The sequence below is a fragment of the Stegastes partitus genome, unplaced genomic scaffold (genome assembly GCF_000690725.1).
Source record: "Stegastes partitus isolate 25-593 unplaced genomic scaffold, Stegastes_partitus-1.0.2 Scaffold66, whole genome shotgun sequence".
NCBI classification, from domain to species: domain Eukaryota; kingdom Metazoa; phylum Chordata; class Actinopteri; family Pomacentridae; genus Stegastes; species Stegastes partitus.
In genome coordinates, this window is record NW_007577797.1 from 34,627 (window position 1) to 52,319 (window position 17,693).

Sequence of the window (17,693 nt, forward strand, 5' to 3'; positions counted from 1 at the left end):
TAACTCCTATCAGCTCTGTGTAAACACAGCCTGCCGTTCAGCCGAGTTCAGCCATAAAGTCCCTGAATTTTTAACTGCATGTATCTTGGTCACAACTGAGTCACTAATGGCTTCTGGGTTGTGCTGAGGATTGTAATTTTTTGTATTGATTGTAATTTTAGCAGAATTTTTAAAGGAGACACGTAAATGAAAATGATTTTTAAGAAATATCACAATTTCAAGCTTAGACTTTGTTCATCTTCCAAACGATGGCAAAAGTTATACATGACAAGTTCAAAGACTGTTGGAAAGTTGAAAAAAAGGTCATTTATAAAATGTTTTTGCAGCTTCTGGCTGAGAAACTATGTAATTTTGGTTAGTTAAAAAAAAAAAAAAGACTTAAATGCATAAATGTAAAGCTCTATCTTTCAAAGAAGGTAGTGTTTACTTTTATGTTGTCACACAATTATCCTATTACAGAGAGAGAAACACTCCTCATTCCTCAGGGGATATGAAACAGAAGCGCTCTTGTATTAAGTTTATTTAAAGGAAGTTTATTGTTGTAACATAAAGATTTGACTATATTGGCCTGCGTCATCTGGATTTTTCCTGAGGACCACAATTTGAAAGGAACAGAGCTTTATGTCCTAACCACAGAATATTAGGTCTGGAGTTATACTGCACTTTTCTGGTGCATGAGCAAGTTTATTTATAGAGCACCTAATCATACAGAGAGGTCATTCAAAGTGCTTCAGCTCCGAAGGTGTTTAAAGACATTGAAAAAACATGTAAAAGATAAAATAAAAATGCAGAAGAATAAAATGTTTAGTTTTCGAATTTTAAGTTTTATATTTGAATAATGAATCTGTCATACACAACACTAGAGCTTATGTAAAGGTATCAGCAGAAGTTTGCACAAAGCACTAATGTGCTCGCTGTAAATAAAAACTAGCTACAGGCTTAGAACATATTCAGCAACTGGAAGAAACTCAATCTCTAAGAAACAAAGACATCGCACTCATATTGATTTAACGGCACAATCAATTCAGTCAGAGCTGACGTGCTTTAGGTTAATGCTTATTTATCCATCATGGTTTTATGTGGACCAGTTAGTAAAGGGCAGTGCATTCAGTCAAAGCTGCGCTTGGTGAAACCACAATCTTTCATTGACTGGAAAGGTCAACATTTTAATCAGTGAGGTGAAGTCCTCCATATCTCGCAAGGGAAAAACATAAGCTGTTCGAAGCCATGAAACAGACCATCAGTCTGAGGTCTTCCAATTTACTGAATGAAAGCAAACAAGGCCAGCAGGCACAAACAAAGCGCCGCATATCAGCAACTGTCCAGAGGGAGGAATGTATCTGTGCTCATGTGAGGCCGACTGAAACTTGTGCTGTTATATCTTAAAATCAGCAACGCTCTTCTCTTTCCCAATTTGTCCTGCCGATAGAAATTCATTCTTACTGGAAACTGGGTATAAACTGGATGTACTGTGTGATTTTTTTTAGAAATCCTATTCAACTGGATTTTACATTTCCAAGACGACAGCTCTCTGAATCTACACATTACAGCAACACGTCATGTTATAACACAGGAGCAAACACAAAACGCAGCACAGCAAAACCAAGTCAAATATAAGCTTGAGAGTGCAGCTCTGTGCAGGACGGTTTTCTGCATGCAGCTCCCGCCCGCTCCCACTGGATTTCTGACCATTCACCGCCCGCTCCCACAATGTGAGTCCACTCCCACCTACACCCACAGACATTCTGAGCAATCACGCCTGCACAATATAGAGAGATCACTGGTTTTGTGTCCTGCAGGGAAAATATGTTCTTTTAATGTGTAGTATGAATAAAGAGACATATTCTGCATTCAACAGAATTATAGTTATTGTAGTGCAGTAAGTACACGTTTCACATATATATCAATAGTATCCTGTTTAACCCTCTGAACTCCAAGCAGTTTAAGGGCGTTTTTCTTGCTCATGTCACATTTTCACTCACTGTGCGCTCATTTTTCACTACAGTTTTAAAAACCTGGGATCAATCAAGTGCCCACAGGTGGGACTACTTATGTTTTTGTTTCTATACTTGGCTTCTACCTACATCCTGCAGTTCAGCTGAAAAGTCTCTGAATCTTTTGTCGCATGGCTGTTGGCTGCATCTGAGTTAGTCAAAGTTTCAGAATCTGGTGGTTTACTTTTAACAAATGGCTTAAAGAAAACATAGGTTTGGTCAATTTTGCAGTGAAACTGAACGTTGGCTGAAGTGTCAGAAAGTTTAAAAAATCCCAGAATTTTTAAATCTTTCTTACACAACAGATTGTGGCTTTGATAAATAAAAAAAGTATTTTTGGTCATTTCAAAGACAGCATGTTTTTTTAAACCTTCCAGCAGGTTTTATGGTTCAGAGCATTCATATGTGCTGAAAGAAAAGCTTTATCTTTGAGGACGAGCTTTTTTGACCTGGCAGATCAGAGCCGGTAAGTTGCCTCGACCCAGCGATGTCAGATTTGCACCCCTGAATCATAACACTGTGCGGTTGTCAAAACTAACAAAGTCAGACTCTTTTCAGTGTTTGTCAGTACCAACATAGAAATCTGACCTCATGTCAGACTTGCCTTGCTTTGCTTTTGTAACTGTAAAATCCTCTTCAATCTTTTTTTCAACTCTATTTGTTGACCCCATTCGTGTGATTAGCTCTGATTCTGCAGTTTATTTTTGGAACACCAAAAACCGACAAGTTAAAACCATCAGTTCATGCAGGAGTTCCGTTGGGTTCCGTCCGACTCACAGGATTCAAGTCAACCCAATGCAGTCCTCTACTTGTGAGCACATGTATTATTCTGTGTTTATGACTCAGCTTGAAAACCTAATGGAAATTTTCAACCACTCTTCACGCTTCAGTCATTCATGTATCGACCACAGTAAATAGCTGCAAGACTTTTTAAAAGAGCATAGAGGGGGCACCAACTAAAACCACTGGGCGATGCTGTACAGATAAACATCGACTACGCCGAGTGTTGCTGTGGGAGTTCACTGCTCTGAACTGCCTTGTGAAATTCTTTTCTTGGATCTTGTGAAAACTTTTTTTTTTTTTAAGTTTATCATCGTTCAAAACAGATCTGAATAAAAAGCACTTTAAGTTTGGGAAACATCTTAAGGTATTATGTATTGGGAGTTGCAACCAACGTGCGTGCTGAAACTCCCCAACTGTCAGAGTTAATTTTTTAAATCCTGATGGGTGCTCTGAAGTTTGTGACGTCACCCTTTTCCCCTGCTGTGCCCCACCCTTCTGCAAACCAGAGAGAGGAGCAAAGGCAGAACAGCATGAAAATACCCCACTGTTCATAGTGAGAAGCTGAAAATATCTTTTTCAGGGTCTTTTAATCCATAGCTGATATGTATAATCTTTAAATGACACTTTGACATTTCAAACATTTGGAGAGTGTCCAGTCTGGAGACATTTGGGTCACCTCTGTGCTGTCTGCAGATGGTGATGTAATCATTTTGGCTTCAGCAACTCACTTCTGATGCACTTTTAAATGGTTTCCTGCCAAGTGTGACACCGTCATTGTTGAATTCCTTTAACAAACCTCTCATTTCAGAGCCAACTTTAAGTGACAGATGGCCACTGTTTATCACTACTTGCTGCATCTGAAAACAGTCATACATTTAAAGTCAAGTTTTCACTTTAAAGCATTTCTTTGAGAACTAGTCTCTCCCAGCAAAGCCAGGTCACACTGAAAACTGTTCACAGCTGGATCTGTGGATAATCCTGATTAGCAGCTTTTGGAAATACATTTCTAAAGTCATTTTTCAATGCTCTTAAATCCATAAATGAAATTCCACTGGCCTGTACTGAGAAGTCCTTGAGATCTCAAAGTCATGAGTAAATAAAAGCAGAAATTTCTCCAGAGCTGGTAATCTCTGAATATAAGAGGTAAAACATGGTTGTGATTCATATGAAATGACACTTTAGACCTATTAAGGAACATTAATTCCCATTACGAAGCAGCCACGTGTATCTAAAATGATAGATGGTGATAGGTTTGTGGGCATTAATGTGATAACGATTAACATAAATTGTTCCTCTCCCTCTGGGGTCGACCGCTACAAATACATTTTCAAGCTGTGGGAGGCAGTGAAAATAACGTGTGAAGAAGAGTGAGCTTCAGGAGGGAGGGGAACATGATGAAGTGATTTCATGGTTGTTTATTCAGCATTTGTTTTCTTAATGTCTTAGTGTCTGTCTTACATAGAGGCAGATTAGCAACAGTAAAGAGAAACCGGGCTGCATAGAAATACACAAGTGGTTTCATAAACACTGTGTCATACATTTTGTCATGTCTGTGCCAAGACTCTGAGTCATAATTTCATGGGAAATTAGGACACATGGACCAAGAAAAAAGGCAGCTGTTAAACTAACAACTTTTCAAACCTCCCACTAAACAAATACATGCTGTTGTGTGGTAGGAGTTTTGTCAATCTGGCTTTTAACCAGACTTGTATCAGCCTAAAATGAAAAACCATAAACAAAAAAAAAAAGAAATAAATGTACCTGTGAGGCCACCACCCAGGCTCCTTCTGCGAACATGTTTTCCATCCTCGCTGAGGTGTCGTTTAAGTTTGAGAGCAGGACTTAATCCATGAGTCAGCTCAGGGTTGCTGGACTTTCTGAGGTAAGTGGCTGGTGGGTAGAGGATGTTGTCCAACTAGGGAAAAAGGAAAAACATGGGTAAGATACACATTAAGAGTTGAAAGAAGCCACATTCCTCATATAAAACGTTTCTTCAAAAAGCATGTTATAGTATGTAGAGCCACTTTTTGTTTTTCCAGTGTTGTTAACGCTTGTGGACAAGGAAAAATGCTGTACATGCTATATAAGTTTAATCTGTTCACTGTTTCAGCTGTAGGCACATTCACTCACTTCTTTCTAGAAATTCAAACTATTATCATATATTGTCATATGTACGAGTTTTTAGACAAATGGATAACATCCATACTAAAAACATTTGTTTACAAGTGATCAGGAAAACTCACAAAGACATTTACAGGAGCTCATCTTGAAGGGGGCATGCACAGAAGCATGAGAAATATAAAGCTGCAAATTTAAAACATTCAGGCAACCCTTAGAGCAAAATTCCACTTCTCAAATGACCTAAGAAGGGGATTCCCAGGGCGTTCTCCAAATGATCTCAGCATAAGGAACAAAATGTAGCTGAATCTGAGTCAGTTCCACAGGCCAAGACTTTTGAGTGTGAATTAGACACAGGCTAGAGGACAGGTTAAGTAACAGGCCAGTACGAAGAGGGATTTTATTGTCACTGTCTGAGATGTAAAAACCACATTGGCTAATAATTCACATGGGATAAGTAAATAAAATCAAAATTAAAAGAAAACATACGGAACTGCCTAAATGAAGGACAATGATGGGTTAGAAATCCATTAGAAATGATTCACTGTACACCACAACACGCTATACCGGCCTATTGTATTCTAAGAAGATAATACCTTGCATAAAGCTCAGACCACATAACAAAGCTCAGTGTGAGGAAGAGGCCCTCCCTGAGAATACAAAGATATACATGGCTGAGAGCAGTCTGTGGAAAGGAAATGCCCTCTGCCTCTCGGTGGGATGATTCATGATCCCAGCACTATTAAGTATAACTAAACCCAGACCTGTGTAGGGTGGCTTGACCTTACAATGAATGCAGACATCCAGAGGAAGAGTGAAATAGTACAGACTCAGAACAAAAAGTACAAGTCAAGGAAAGGACTGCATCAGTCAGTCCGTACACGAGCAACACTGTTACAGCATGGCTTTAATATTACAGGAGATGTGTATTTGTTTGGCTTTTAAAGATTTAATGAAGGATAAGTGTCACTAATTGTATCTTTAATTTTAGAATAGCTGTTTTATCTGGTAAATAAAAAAGAAAAAAAATTGCAGATGCATTTTAACTTTCTTTTTATTGTCAAAAAATGTCATTTAAATAAAAATTGTAATGTCATGGCTATCTATGATTACAGATCATTATTTACAGCATACATGTAAATTCAGCCTGTTTTGATGATTTTATTGACATTTTACGCATTAAAAATACAAAAAAAAAAAACATTCAGATCTATAAAATAAAAATTATAAATGTAAAAACACAGATGTGTTGTTTTTTTTACAGTGAATAACGAGCATCACTCAAATGGTCAACTGATGCCTTTCAGTTCAATCATAAGCACAAACAAATACTGCAGTAACATCTCATGACCCTGATATGCCAGAGCTCTACAACAGCGATGTTCAATGTCTGAAACTTACTCTACATTCATGCCCAGGGCAGATCACTGTGCACATCTGCAACAGCGAGCCGCTAGCAGCACAGTGGAACATGCATTACTTCTCATCCCCATCTAAACACACATCAACTGTATTTACACTGTATGTGTACACTGAGGCGGTACATACAGTCCAGTTCATGGTCACATTGTATGTGGAACGGAGGGTTTAAATGCAACACATATATTAACGAAATACATTTGTTCTGTTATATAATCGCATGCTGTGCTCAAGGTACAAGAAAACAGAAAACTAACAAAGACTTTCCATCTGTGTAGATGTGCTCCAATATTGTCAGAAACCATGAGGGCACCAAAAAAACTTTTCAGTGAGAAGGAAGTGAAAAGGCCATTTTTAAATCGGTTGCTTCCTCTGTAGTAGACTTTTTTTAAAATACAGACAGCATTGCAAGATTCTCGTACAGCATAGAAAACTGGACACCATTGTAAGCTGTGCTGTTAGTCCCTGACATTGACCCTTATACATATTCACTACATGTCTACTGAAATGTTATATTTTTCCCTTTGTATGTGAAAAACAACAACAAACAGAAGCTCGACTAGAATAGGTTTACATGCTTTCATGTTCAAAAACACAGAATTTTTAAGCGCCTCCAGTTATCTTCTGTCTGAAACACTCTGTTATAGGTCTTCTCTCTTTAAGGCCGGCAGCCTAAAAAGCCCAGTCTGCTCTGACTGCAAGGCAGGGCCTAACCAGCCAAAAGGCAGCTGTTATGCAAATAGATTGATAGATAGAAGTTTATTGTAAATGTGTTACACGGTGACACTGATAAGGAATTGAGGAAAAGTCTGGTCTTCACACGAGACATTTCAGGCAGGTAAGGAGCAGTTGTTTCTGTGGGAGAGAATCAGGCCTGTTTACAAGTAGCAAAAACAGTGATATTTCAATGCGTTTGGGCCTTTGGTTTACACGTAAACTAAGCTACAAGTCACAGAAAACGATCATATCTGAAAACTCCAGCCACAGCGGAGATTTGGAAAAACTCCGTCTTCACGTTTGCATGTAGACAGGAGGAGACGGAGTTGGACATCACAGTATGCAACAAAAGCGTCATCAGTGTCATATGTGTGCGACCATGTTTACAGTTTGGCTACTGTCATAGAAATGGACGCTGTTAAAGCAGTGCCTGTTTCTATGTTTATGCAAATGCTTTTGGCCTGTTTGCATTTTAACACCACATTTAGGAGTAGGTACACTTCTCTGTCAGTCCAAACAAACCACCGTCCCACCATTATCGTTGAATTAACAGGAAGTAATTTGTGCCATTCGTTGTTGTGTTTTTTCCAGGATTCTGATTGGCTGGCATGGCTTAATGCTTCCCGTTAAACTGCCCCCTACAGGTTTGGCATGCTCATAGCAGCTCTTAACGGCGTGTTGATGCGGGTTTGTGTAAACAAAGATTTTTTTGAAAACAATCTGGTGTGAACAACGTTATTTTTAAAAACGTAGATCCATTTTTGTAAATACTCAGTTATGTGTAAAAATGGCCTCAGTCTCTTTGGCGTACGCAGTGGGCTTTTCAAGTTTGGAGACTTTTTACATAGATAAAAAAGCAGCTATAGAACTCACTGAAGGAAAGTGAAAATCCCTCCTGAACTAAAAAACATAACAAATAAAACACAAAACGACAATAATCACGACCTATATCAGGTCATGATGGGATGTACTTAGTCATCACCATAACATTCCTACTTGCAAAAACCCCACTCTGACTATGAGATTGAATTCATCGTGTAACAGCAATGCACTCTTTCTTGAATGCTGCACTGTATCTAGTTAAGCCCAATAAAAACAAACACCACCATACACCCACCACCTAATATCCAGCCAGTAAACACTGCTCAGGCAGAGATGAAGAGCTGTGATATCTTTTATTACAGATTCTCAGCTTGAATCTGAGTCTTCAGAAAAGAAACTTTAACTCCATAAATGTCTGCACTACATCGCAAAACATATGAACATTTAGGAATCATGTCGCTGCCTTGGCTGCCTCAGTGTTTATCTACAGGTGTAACTACATAACCATTTAATCCTCTGCGGTGCAAATGCTTTCATGTGATCTGTTTGCTGAAACCATTGGTTTCCTGTTATCCAAAGAGTGAGAGCAGACATTCAGTCATATGTAGGGCACAGGATTTGGTTGCACCTGGTTGGGTTATAAAACCTTTGTTAGGTTCTTAGAAAGTTCAAGCTATATCATACGAAAAACAAAAGAAATGCCTTAAGTGATGTGCAAATCATTTGCTAAGAAACCATCTGCTTCTCAATGGGAAGCACCGTGCAATCAAAAGCAATCAGCCCAAGCAAACAGGAACTATTAGTGTATACTGTGCAGAGTTTTTAGTTTTTTTAACATCTGGTGATTGCAAGTGGTTTTTTAGTGAATATCACAATGAGATACAACTATTTTAAGATTATATTTGGATAATTTCGCAGAAGAAACATCACATCACAGATGAGCAATTCAAGGACCGCCAGAAAGTTGAAAATTTGCCATTTTTTCTGTTTTTACAGTTTCTAGCTCTAATAAAAGCTGTAATTTTGGTAATTTATTCAAAGTTAACATGCCACTGAAACCAGTCAGCAGGAGTTGGGTTTTATTGATTTAAAATATTTGCTTTGTTTCAATTGATTTGAAGTTTGACTAACGCTCTTTTGCTTACATCATCTTCTTGAGAATTGTCTCCATTCACCACAATAGTGACGTTTCTAATTTTGTGAGAATTTTGTTCAAATTTAAGACACATTTGGATGGAAACCTGACAATCGAACTTAGCCAGCTGGCTCAGTTAGTTGTGTAACATTCCCACCCAGCAGTTTGTGTGTGGAAATACTTAATTAAACCTAATCTTTGTCGGAGCTCGGTTGTGCGATGCAACCGATGCTAATGTGTCAATCTCCAGTATTGTGTAAAACTCACGCGATGAGTAAGCAAAGCTCGACCTTCCAAACAGCTGGTGCAATGGTGTCCAGGTGTTTAAAGGCAAATATATTCAAGATTAATCACAAATGAAACAAGGAATAGACAGACAGTTATGTAATTTTAAAGCAAACAGATGATAACCAAACATCGTCTCTAAGCAGCTTAGAGTTCTGCTGTGAAACAATCAGCGGTGAACTCCTGCAGCACTTAGTCACATTATGAAGAGCCACAAGTATCTGAAAAGGTCAGGATGACTTTAATGTGATGATAAGTGGTGCATGTGCGATGACTTCATGGAAGCCCCTCACTCTAATGCATGACCATATGACTGCAGTGTTTCAACTTTCTACATCTAAAAGGAAGTCATTTTGTAGAAGTAGTATGTTTCTCAACACTTCTTAGCTTCCGGTGCTTTTCATCATCCTCTTTCCTTCAGGGCTGTTTTTTCTTTTTCCAATTAAAGTCTTTTGAATTTGAATTACGGCACACTTGTAGCAATGACATAAGGCAAAGAAGCAATGTAATGTTTCTCCTTTGTTGGTTTGTTTATTTTACAGGCAGATAAAACCATATAACCATCACCAGCAGATTACCTTAAAGTCATAAAAGAAGGTATGATTATCTACGCTGTGTTTTATTATCTGTGCACTGGGTCAAAGTCTAAAGTTGAGAGGCAATATATTTGAGTCTGACAGCTGCTTTTATAGCTTCACTATGCAAACGTAAAGAAAAACAGGGCTATATGAGGAGAAGCCTATTTGAGGAGAAGAATATTCCTACTGTCTGCTTAGACTGCAGCATATTGTACAATCTGACAATTTCAAACCCAACACACAGCAAGAAAAGCTTAACTATATGACTTGTACTTCTCTCAACCTTTTGCCTTCATGTTCCTGATGCACCATAACAGAAAACTGAGCCAGTGAAAACTGTGGAGGGCTGCCAATGCCGGCCAGAGTTTCATCTGAGTTTTTGTTCGGCTGAGCTTGGACATAATTATCGGCCAATCATGCCAATCATGACTCATCTGGGTAATCAGTAAACCCAGATTTGCATTCCAAGCATATCTGAATTTAAGCAACTGACAGTAAGCTCTCTTATTAACGTATGTTAGTGAAATATCTCTCTTTCCAAAACATCTGCATTGATTTTAAGAGTGGGTGTCAGCCTTTTAAATGCCTATTCGATTACACAGAAAGCACAGCAGTCGGTTTAGTTTGTGTGTGCACAGCAAGTAGCACGCAGGCTTCAGTTTTGGCAGCAGCCGGTGCCCTTTCACCCACCATTCCTCTGTACCTGCAGCAGAGAGCCACACAGAGCGCCGAGAGCAAGATCAAACCTGACCTGCCCCTCCTTCCTCCATCCTCTTTTCCACCCTCAGCCTCACACACAGTGGACAGTACCAACAACCCTTTGTTGCCAAAGCAGACAGCAAACAGCTGAAACAAAGGAGGTGGGCTGCACAACACACAAAGACAGTTGTGTTTACCAACTGAAAAATGAGGTAATCTTAACCTGCATGCACGGAGACTTTATTTCTACTGTATATTAGCATGTTTTCATATATCTGCTGTCATATCCTCGTTTCTATTTAAAATACTGACTAACATTTACAAAACAACCTTGTAGCTTTGGTGGAACAAGACATTGCACGATGCAGCATTCTGATGCCCCTATGAGCTACAGCACCACGTTAACCACAGCATCCGTTTAACTCAAAACCAACACCATCCCTCTCTTTTAATATTTCCTGTCAGTCAAAAGCACATGAAAATATTATGTCACACAAATCACTAACAGATGCATTAATTGTAAAGTTGTAAACACTGCACACTGGCATTTTCAAATTAAATGGTGAACTTCATAGTAAACTGATCTACTCACACATGGTGCACTTGCAGACCAGCGGGAGAATTCATTTAGACTTTGTTTTCTGACCACCTGGTGAATTTAAGCCCATTATTTACTTTCTTTTAGCTCTGTTTGTTGGTCCGTATCAACTCCTGGAGGACATATCAGGCTCTATAGCTGCTAAATGCTCCACTATGTTCACCAGCTAGTCCCTAACTGAGTCGGTCTGCAGTTCTGAGCTGAGCCAGGAGGGTACAGAGTATTGTCAGGGCTTAAGAGTTCAACGAAAAAGCAAAGCTGTGGGTTGTACAGCTAAACAATGAGTGGAAACTTGCTATAAAACTCTGATCATTTTTTACATTGTCAACATACAGTCATTGTAATAATTTTGATTATAGCCACATTAATAATCAATGCCTTGTAGAGCTGCTGCGATTGGTTTGGGAAATTATTTTTGAATTTTTATCAAAAGTCTTTAATTCATAGTAACAAATGAGTCATTTTTGGCTAAAAATCACTGGTCTGCAGTAGTCAGCGCTGCACTTTGAGATAATTGCTGTGGCAGAGTCCAACTCAGTTCAGTCTAATAGCTTCCAAAGACCAAAGACTTCAACAGCATAGAAGTAATGATCGCAGAAGAAAAAGATGATTTGTAAACTGTTCAGAGTTTCAATTGCTGACAACAGCAGCGCAACATAATGCACAAATACTTCACATCCATTTGCTTCTCTCTTGCTCCCTGTGCTCACATATACTGTGTTTTAATACACCTAAATTCCTAATAAAGCTTTTCGCATTTACATATGTTTCTGTTGCTATTGTCAGACAATGAAATGATTATGAAGTAGTGACTGAAACATGGCTCATGAAGACGACATGTTAACCAGCAGTTACTTCCAAGCAGCTGCTCTGCACCGTTAAAGTTCTGATTCTAAACCAAGATGTCGTCTGACAAACTAATCCTACACATGAGTTAAAGCTAATGGCTGTGCTGTGAATTGCTTTTTCACATTCTTATGTGGTTTTACAAAAACTTTGATTTCTTTTGATGTTGCGTTACGAACATATAGTAAGCACTCTTTTTTAATACATTTTTATCATGTTAGAGTTTTCAGTTCAATGCAACGGTTTTGCCCTATTATGTAAACCTCTGCTTGCATTTCATACTCTGCTGCATTATACATTGACATACAATTTGTCAGCTTAAGTGAAGTAGTGGAAAAAGAATCATTGAGATTATTCTGCAAAATAGTTGAAAGATTAATTGACAGAAGAACAGTAATGAGTGGTCGCCCTACCACCTTGACATAAGCTTAGCTGCCCAGTGAGCCACCAAATGCTTCAAAGACAACAAAAGGCTGTTAAAAATCAGTGGAAAAAAGGGAAAGGTTAAAAGCCAAGGACAGAAAAAAATTAATTAAGTCACGAAATGTGTAAACAAACAGTCAGGAATCCCCATGCAACCAGTGAGGAGATAGAACAGTTCCAGCATACAGTACATATGGCTGACAGAGCAGAAAGCAGAGCAAACACTGAGTAGAGCTTCTTCGCCTGGTGTCGACCTTTACCAGCCGAGAGTACAAAGAAGGTGAAGGAGACACTCAGCTACAAAGAGAGACACTTTTTCTATACACAAACACACACAGCTACCCAAACAAACGGACAGAGTGGCAGGAAAAGGTGCATATACTGCACGGACAAACGCAAGGATGTCAGAACAAGGCTGTACACAGGAACACTGTCCCTGAGGTTGAGTAATAAATACCCCAACAGTCCAGGCCAAGGAAAGCTCTGTGGTCTTCACGTGCTTGTATGTGGTCTGCTGCGAGACCACAAGGCTTAGCTACAAAAACAAGGCAAAGCAAATAAGCACCACTTTGAGTGTTTTTCCTGCTACTCTTCTCAACAGCTCATTAGACGTTTTCTAGCACGTTTCTGCATTACAAAGGTGTCGTGGGTTCAGTCATGTTTTCCACATTAAGAATTATCTAGAGCAGTTGTACAAAGAGAGGATTGGCAAACATATTCACACCACAGGATATTACTTCCCTTTGAAGGCTTTGTGGTGAAGTGTTGTTTATCATTTCACTGAGATGGATGAAAGGAACCTTTTAAAAGTGGGAACAAATTGTTATTGGTGTCCTCCATTGGTTGCTAAGACACAACGAGTGCACCTTTACAGTAAAGCAGGAAAAGAGACCCCATACATCAGGAGGCATTACACCGTACCACTTTCCAGTCATCGCCATCCTTTGTTTCGCTCATCGCTCTGCCTGCTATTGTTTATCCATCATATCCTTTTCTAGGCAGCAGCTGAGAACAAAGTACATCACTAATGATCAAATCTAATGCTGCAGTTAAACACACATTTAGCGGAGCACTGCTGCTGGGGAACAGCTTGAAGAAGAATTTCCTTTTCCATCAGTTAGTGTTGGTTTTATTGAGAAATATAATTTTGCAGAAACTATGTGTTCATTTTTTACTGCAATATAAAGTCTTGCACCTCTGTGGAACTGGCACAACCATGACTAGAAGTAGAGTGAACAGAATATCTGTTGTACATTGCAGCAAAGATATAATGCCATAAAGCTTAAAAAAATTATTATTATTATTATTTTACAAAAATTTTATATGTATGCCGTTTTTTCCAAGTGTCCACATGGATTACCAATACGGAAAATATGGTGGCTTTAAATACTGTAAGATAAGTAACTACTTATTTTTTAATTTGTTTCCATACTTGTCTACTATCTGCTTTGTGTAAACACTGCCTGCAGTTCAGTCCAGCTGAACACCTTGAATTTTTGTCACACGACTGTTGATCACAGATGAGTCACCAGATGGCTTCATGAATGCAACAAGCAGTGCAGAACTTTTAGTGTTTTAACAGATTACGGCGAGTGCAAACCGTTGATTTTTTGCAAATTTTTGTATAGAATAGAATAGAACTTTATTGATATGGGACAGTGATTGGGATGAAATATCACGTTAGGATTGGATTTGTTCAGGCTGCCTGATAAAACACCACATCACTGATGAGTGAGACCATCTACAAGTTGAAAATCCAACTATTTTTTCTGTTTTTACAACTGGTAGTTCTAATGAACGGTGTCATTTGGAGGATTTTTTTTTTTAGAGTTTACATGGCTTTCAGATGCAGTGACGGGTAATGGGGCACAGACGGTTAAAAGCACTTCTCTGTATTTCCGACAAAAGTAATGAGTCTCACAATAAATTTTAATTATGCTCCAGTCTACAATAACATTATCTTGTGAAGCCTTTGTCCTTACAAAGTTGTTTCTTTAGATTTGTAGCAGTGCCCATTAATAATGATTCATGCAAATCCTTTTAATTAGTTACTGTGAAATTACAATAAGCTTGCAGAAGATTAAAGGACCTGGTGTTACTTTATGGTTCACAGAAGAGAATCTCTGTCTAAATAGCTGGCCTCGCCACCACTGATGAATTTGACACAAACTATTTTGAAATCCATCATTTTGTGCGACACAATAGTCTGTCCAAAGCAGTTTTTGTACTAAGTTTTATTTGGTGAAACGAAGAGAGAGTGAGAGAAAGATTCTGATCACAACTCTCTGAGTGCATCAAAAGGGAAAAATACAAAATGTGCCAAGAACAAGAAAACGCAACTAAATTTGAAAAAAATCCATTCAGGCCAATGGAGACAAAAGCAGGTCTCTCATTTTGAGCTGGCGATCATCAGAATGACAGCTGTTAGACACGAGTTACATGGACTGTTTGGAGGCTCTATCTCTGCTGTTTTGGCTTCACTTATGGAGAGCTGTCCTGCAGCTGCAAACACAATATGCAGCAGCAGTAAATGCAAAAATTTCCTGGATTTTGTGACTTTATTCCAGAGTAGAAGAATGATATGCAGCAGAGAGAAACCAAAAGTCTGAAGCAAAAGGTAAAGAACTAGTATTTTCAATTTAGAGGAAGTGATGCTAAGAAAGAACGAGTTATATACAAAGAGAGCACAAAACCTAAAGTCTGTGCTGCAGCACAATTAATTTGTCCAGCCACCGAAAAACACAACAAACTGCAGTCCAATGAACGCATGAGGGCCAAACAAAAAGAACAATGTCGCTAATGTTGCCGTACTGAACCCACATCCTTGTCTGGCATTAACTCAGATAACAGCGATGTAGTAGAGTGACTCCCCATATTGCACAATGTGAAAGTGAAAGCAGCTCTGCTGATATAGTTTAGTGTACCTTTAGTTAGGTACAATTGTTTATAATATTTTGATCCAGGAGATGCATTACTAAGTAGGAACAGTCTTAATTGAATGTGAAAGTGCAATAAAGATATTCTGTCCCTTAAATCAATCGTGATAAATAATCATTGATATTGATCAAAATAATTGTGATGATCATTTTATCTACAATCATGCAGCACCCGCTACACACACCCACTGCTTAGCCAAACATCCTGTTTTCAGATGTGTTATCACTTTTGAAATCACAAAAAAAAAAAGTCTTAAAGGTCAGAACTAAACAACGTGTCTTACAAATGTAACAGTATCTCAGTAATGAGTTTGGCTGTGGTTGTATGATGTAAACATCTCAAATCCAATAAGGAGCGGGACAGAACTACCCACCTAAACTCACAGAGCTGCCAAGACTCACTTTCACAGTAGAGAAATACTACACAGAAGACGTGACGAGTTAACATTTGCAGCTTACCCAAGAGAAAATAAGACAGCGGTAAATCTATTCCTTACACTTCACATTGTGTCTCTTTGCTTTTGGAAAAGCAAAGCAAATGACTATCCTGTAACTCTTGACATGCTGCTCCTACTACACCCCCAAGCTCCTGAAGCGAGTTTTGGATGATAAAGGACAAACACAGCTTGGGGGAACTGTTTAGTACATTGAAGAAACGTATAAGAGCAGGATTGCTGTTGTTGTTTATGCAAACAGAAAACCACGACCTCTTTTCCTCTCCTGTTTTCAGTAGCCTACACGACTCCTGGAAAAAACACATGCTCTAATTATATAATTCAGTGTTCATGCAATGCGTACATGTGAACTTTACTCTTGAACATGTACATCTGCCTTTTTTCTCAGGGTCAACTGCAGTAGAGCCAACTCTGCTCTGGTCGACCTTGTCACCCAACATCTGTCATATTCAACTCTCCCCGAATTCCAGTCCTGCCCGACTCTTTCTTCCCTTCTCTGCACTGAGGATCTTTGTGTTTACTTTTGAGATTAACAGCTCTGTAAAGTCTTGCAGCTAAAATCTAAATAACCGTGTGATAGACACTCTTCACATTTCAGTCACCCGACGAACACTACAGTGACACTCTGTCCCTTCATTAGCTAAAAAAAGCTAGAGTATTTGAACTTTGTATGCGCTCACATGGGAATTCAGTTTCCTGTGTTGACAAGATCTAAAGTTAGAAAGCTGCAGCAGTCCATTCCTTCTCCCATTTCATACAATCATAAATGTTAAGATTTATTACCGTCAGAACTGTGAACGGTAAACTGTATTAAACCCATGCATTACTTCTTCCACCAAGGAAGTCATGCTGTCCTGCAGAGTTCCTCAGAAACTCACTGTATGCATTCCATAAAATCTGGTGTACCGAGAAACTGATTATGTTTGATCATGATGTGCAACTGGGATTTCCTCCACTAGAAGTTGAGTGACCAACAGAAATCCCTAAAGAGCTGCATGACAATAACTGTTCATATGCACACAATGTTCCGGTCTTTGCCCTTATTCTGAAATATTCCGATATTAAGCTGTTTCCCTATTATTTGTTTACATGCAATCACATGTGCTCACATTAGTATAAGTAACATGCTGAAAAAGTGAAACTGGGGCTGTCAGGACTAGCCAGCACAATCAATGATGCTGCCAGTGAAAATGCACAGAGGTTCACGTTAGTTAAGAAAGGCACGGAGTCAGGGCGTCACAAGGCCCTTTCTGTCCAATCATTCATTGCTTAAGTCCAGCCCACCCACTTAGCATGCTTTATAACTGAGGCAGCGTTCATTCATTCTGCTCGCTCCACACTCACCACATTGCTGCTACACCAGCCTCTGCAGATTGACAAATCTCCTCCTCCTCCCCAACCACCACAGTTCAATTTAATAACCATCTATTAAATAACCAATCATTCTCACCCAACTGGTTGAGGCAGATGGATGCCTTTCCTGAGCCTGGTTCTGCCAGAGGTGTTTTTTTCTTACCCCCTCCCTTTGAGGGGGGGGCTTTTTGGTTCTTTCTCACCGTTGCCAACCGCTTGCTCAAAGGCAACTTTGGACTGCTGGGTTCTCTGGTTAAATTTGTAAGGTCTTCATCTTACCATGTTAAGTGCTATGTGATGACATATGTTGTAAACAGCGCTATAAAAATAAAATTGAATTGAATTTCATTGAATAACCCTGGTTGTTTCCCATATCGTGGCAATGTCGGATGCAGATGGTTCATTATTGTACCCTGGAACTATGTAATCTGGATTCTGTAAAGTGAGGACCATTTAGTTGGTCTCCTTGTTCTTGTGTTTATACTGTATAGTGTATTTGAATATTGTACATTTAAGGCTCTGCCGGGGGGTT

General features: G+C 39.0%; 1 protein-coding gene across 1 annotated transcript in view; it reads right to left on the reverse strand.

Annotated features, from left to right (window-relative positions):
- Positions 1-17,693, reverse strand: part of LOC103353291 (microtubule-associated serine/threonine-protein kinase 4) — a 46,752-nt gene that overhangs the window by 14,888 nt on the left and 14,171 nt on the right. The window contains exon 2 of the mRNA XM_008276190.1: positions 4,539-4,692. Within this exon, the coding sequence (XP_008274412.1) occupies positions 4,539-4,692 (154 nt within the window). The remainder of the gene's footprint in view (positions 1-4,538; positions 4,693-17,693) is intronic.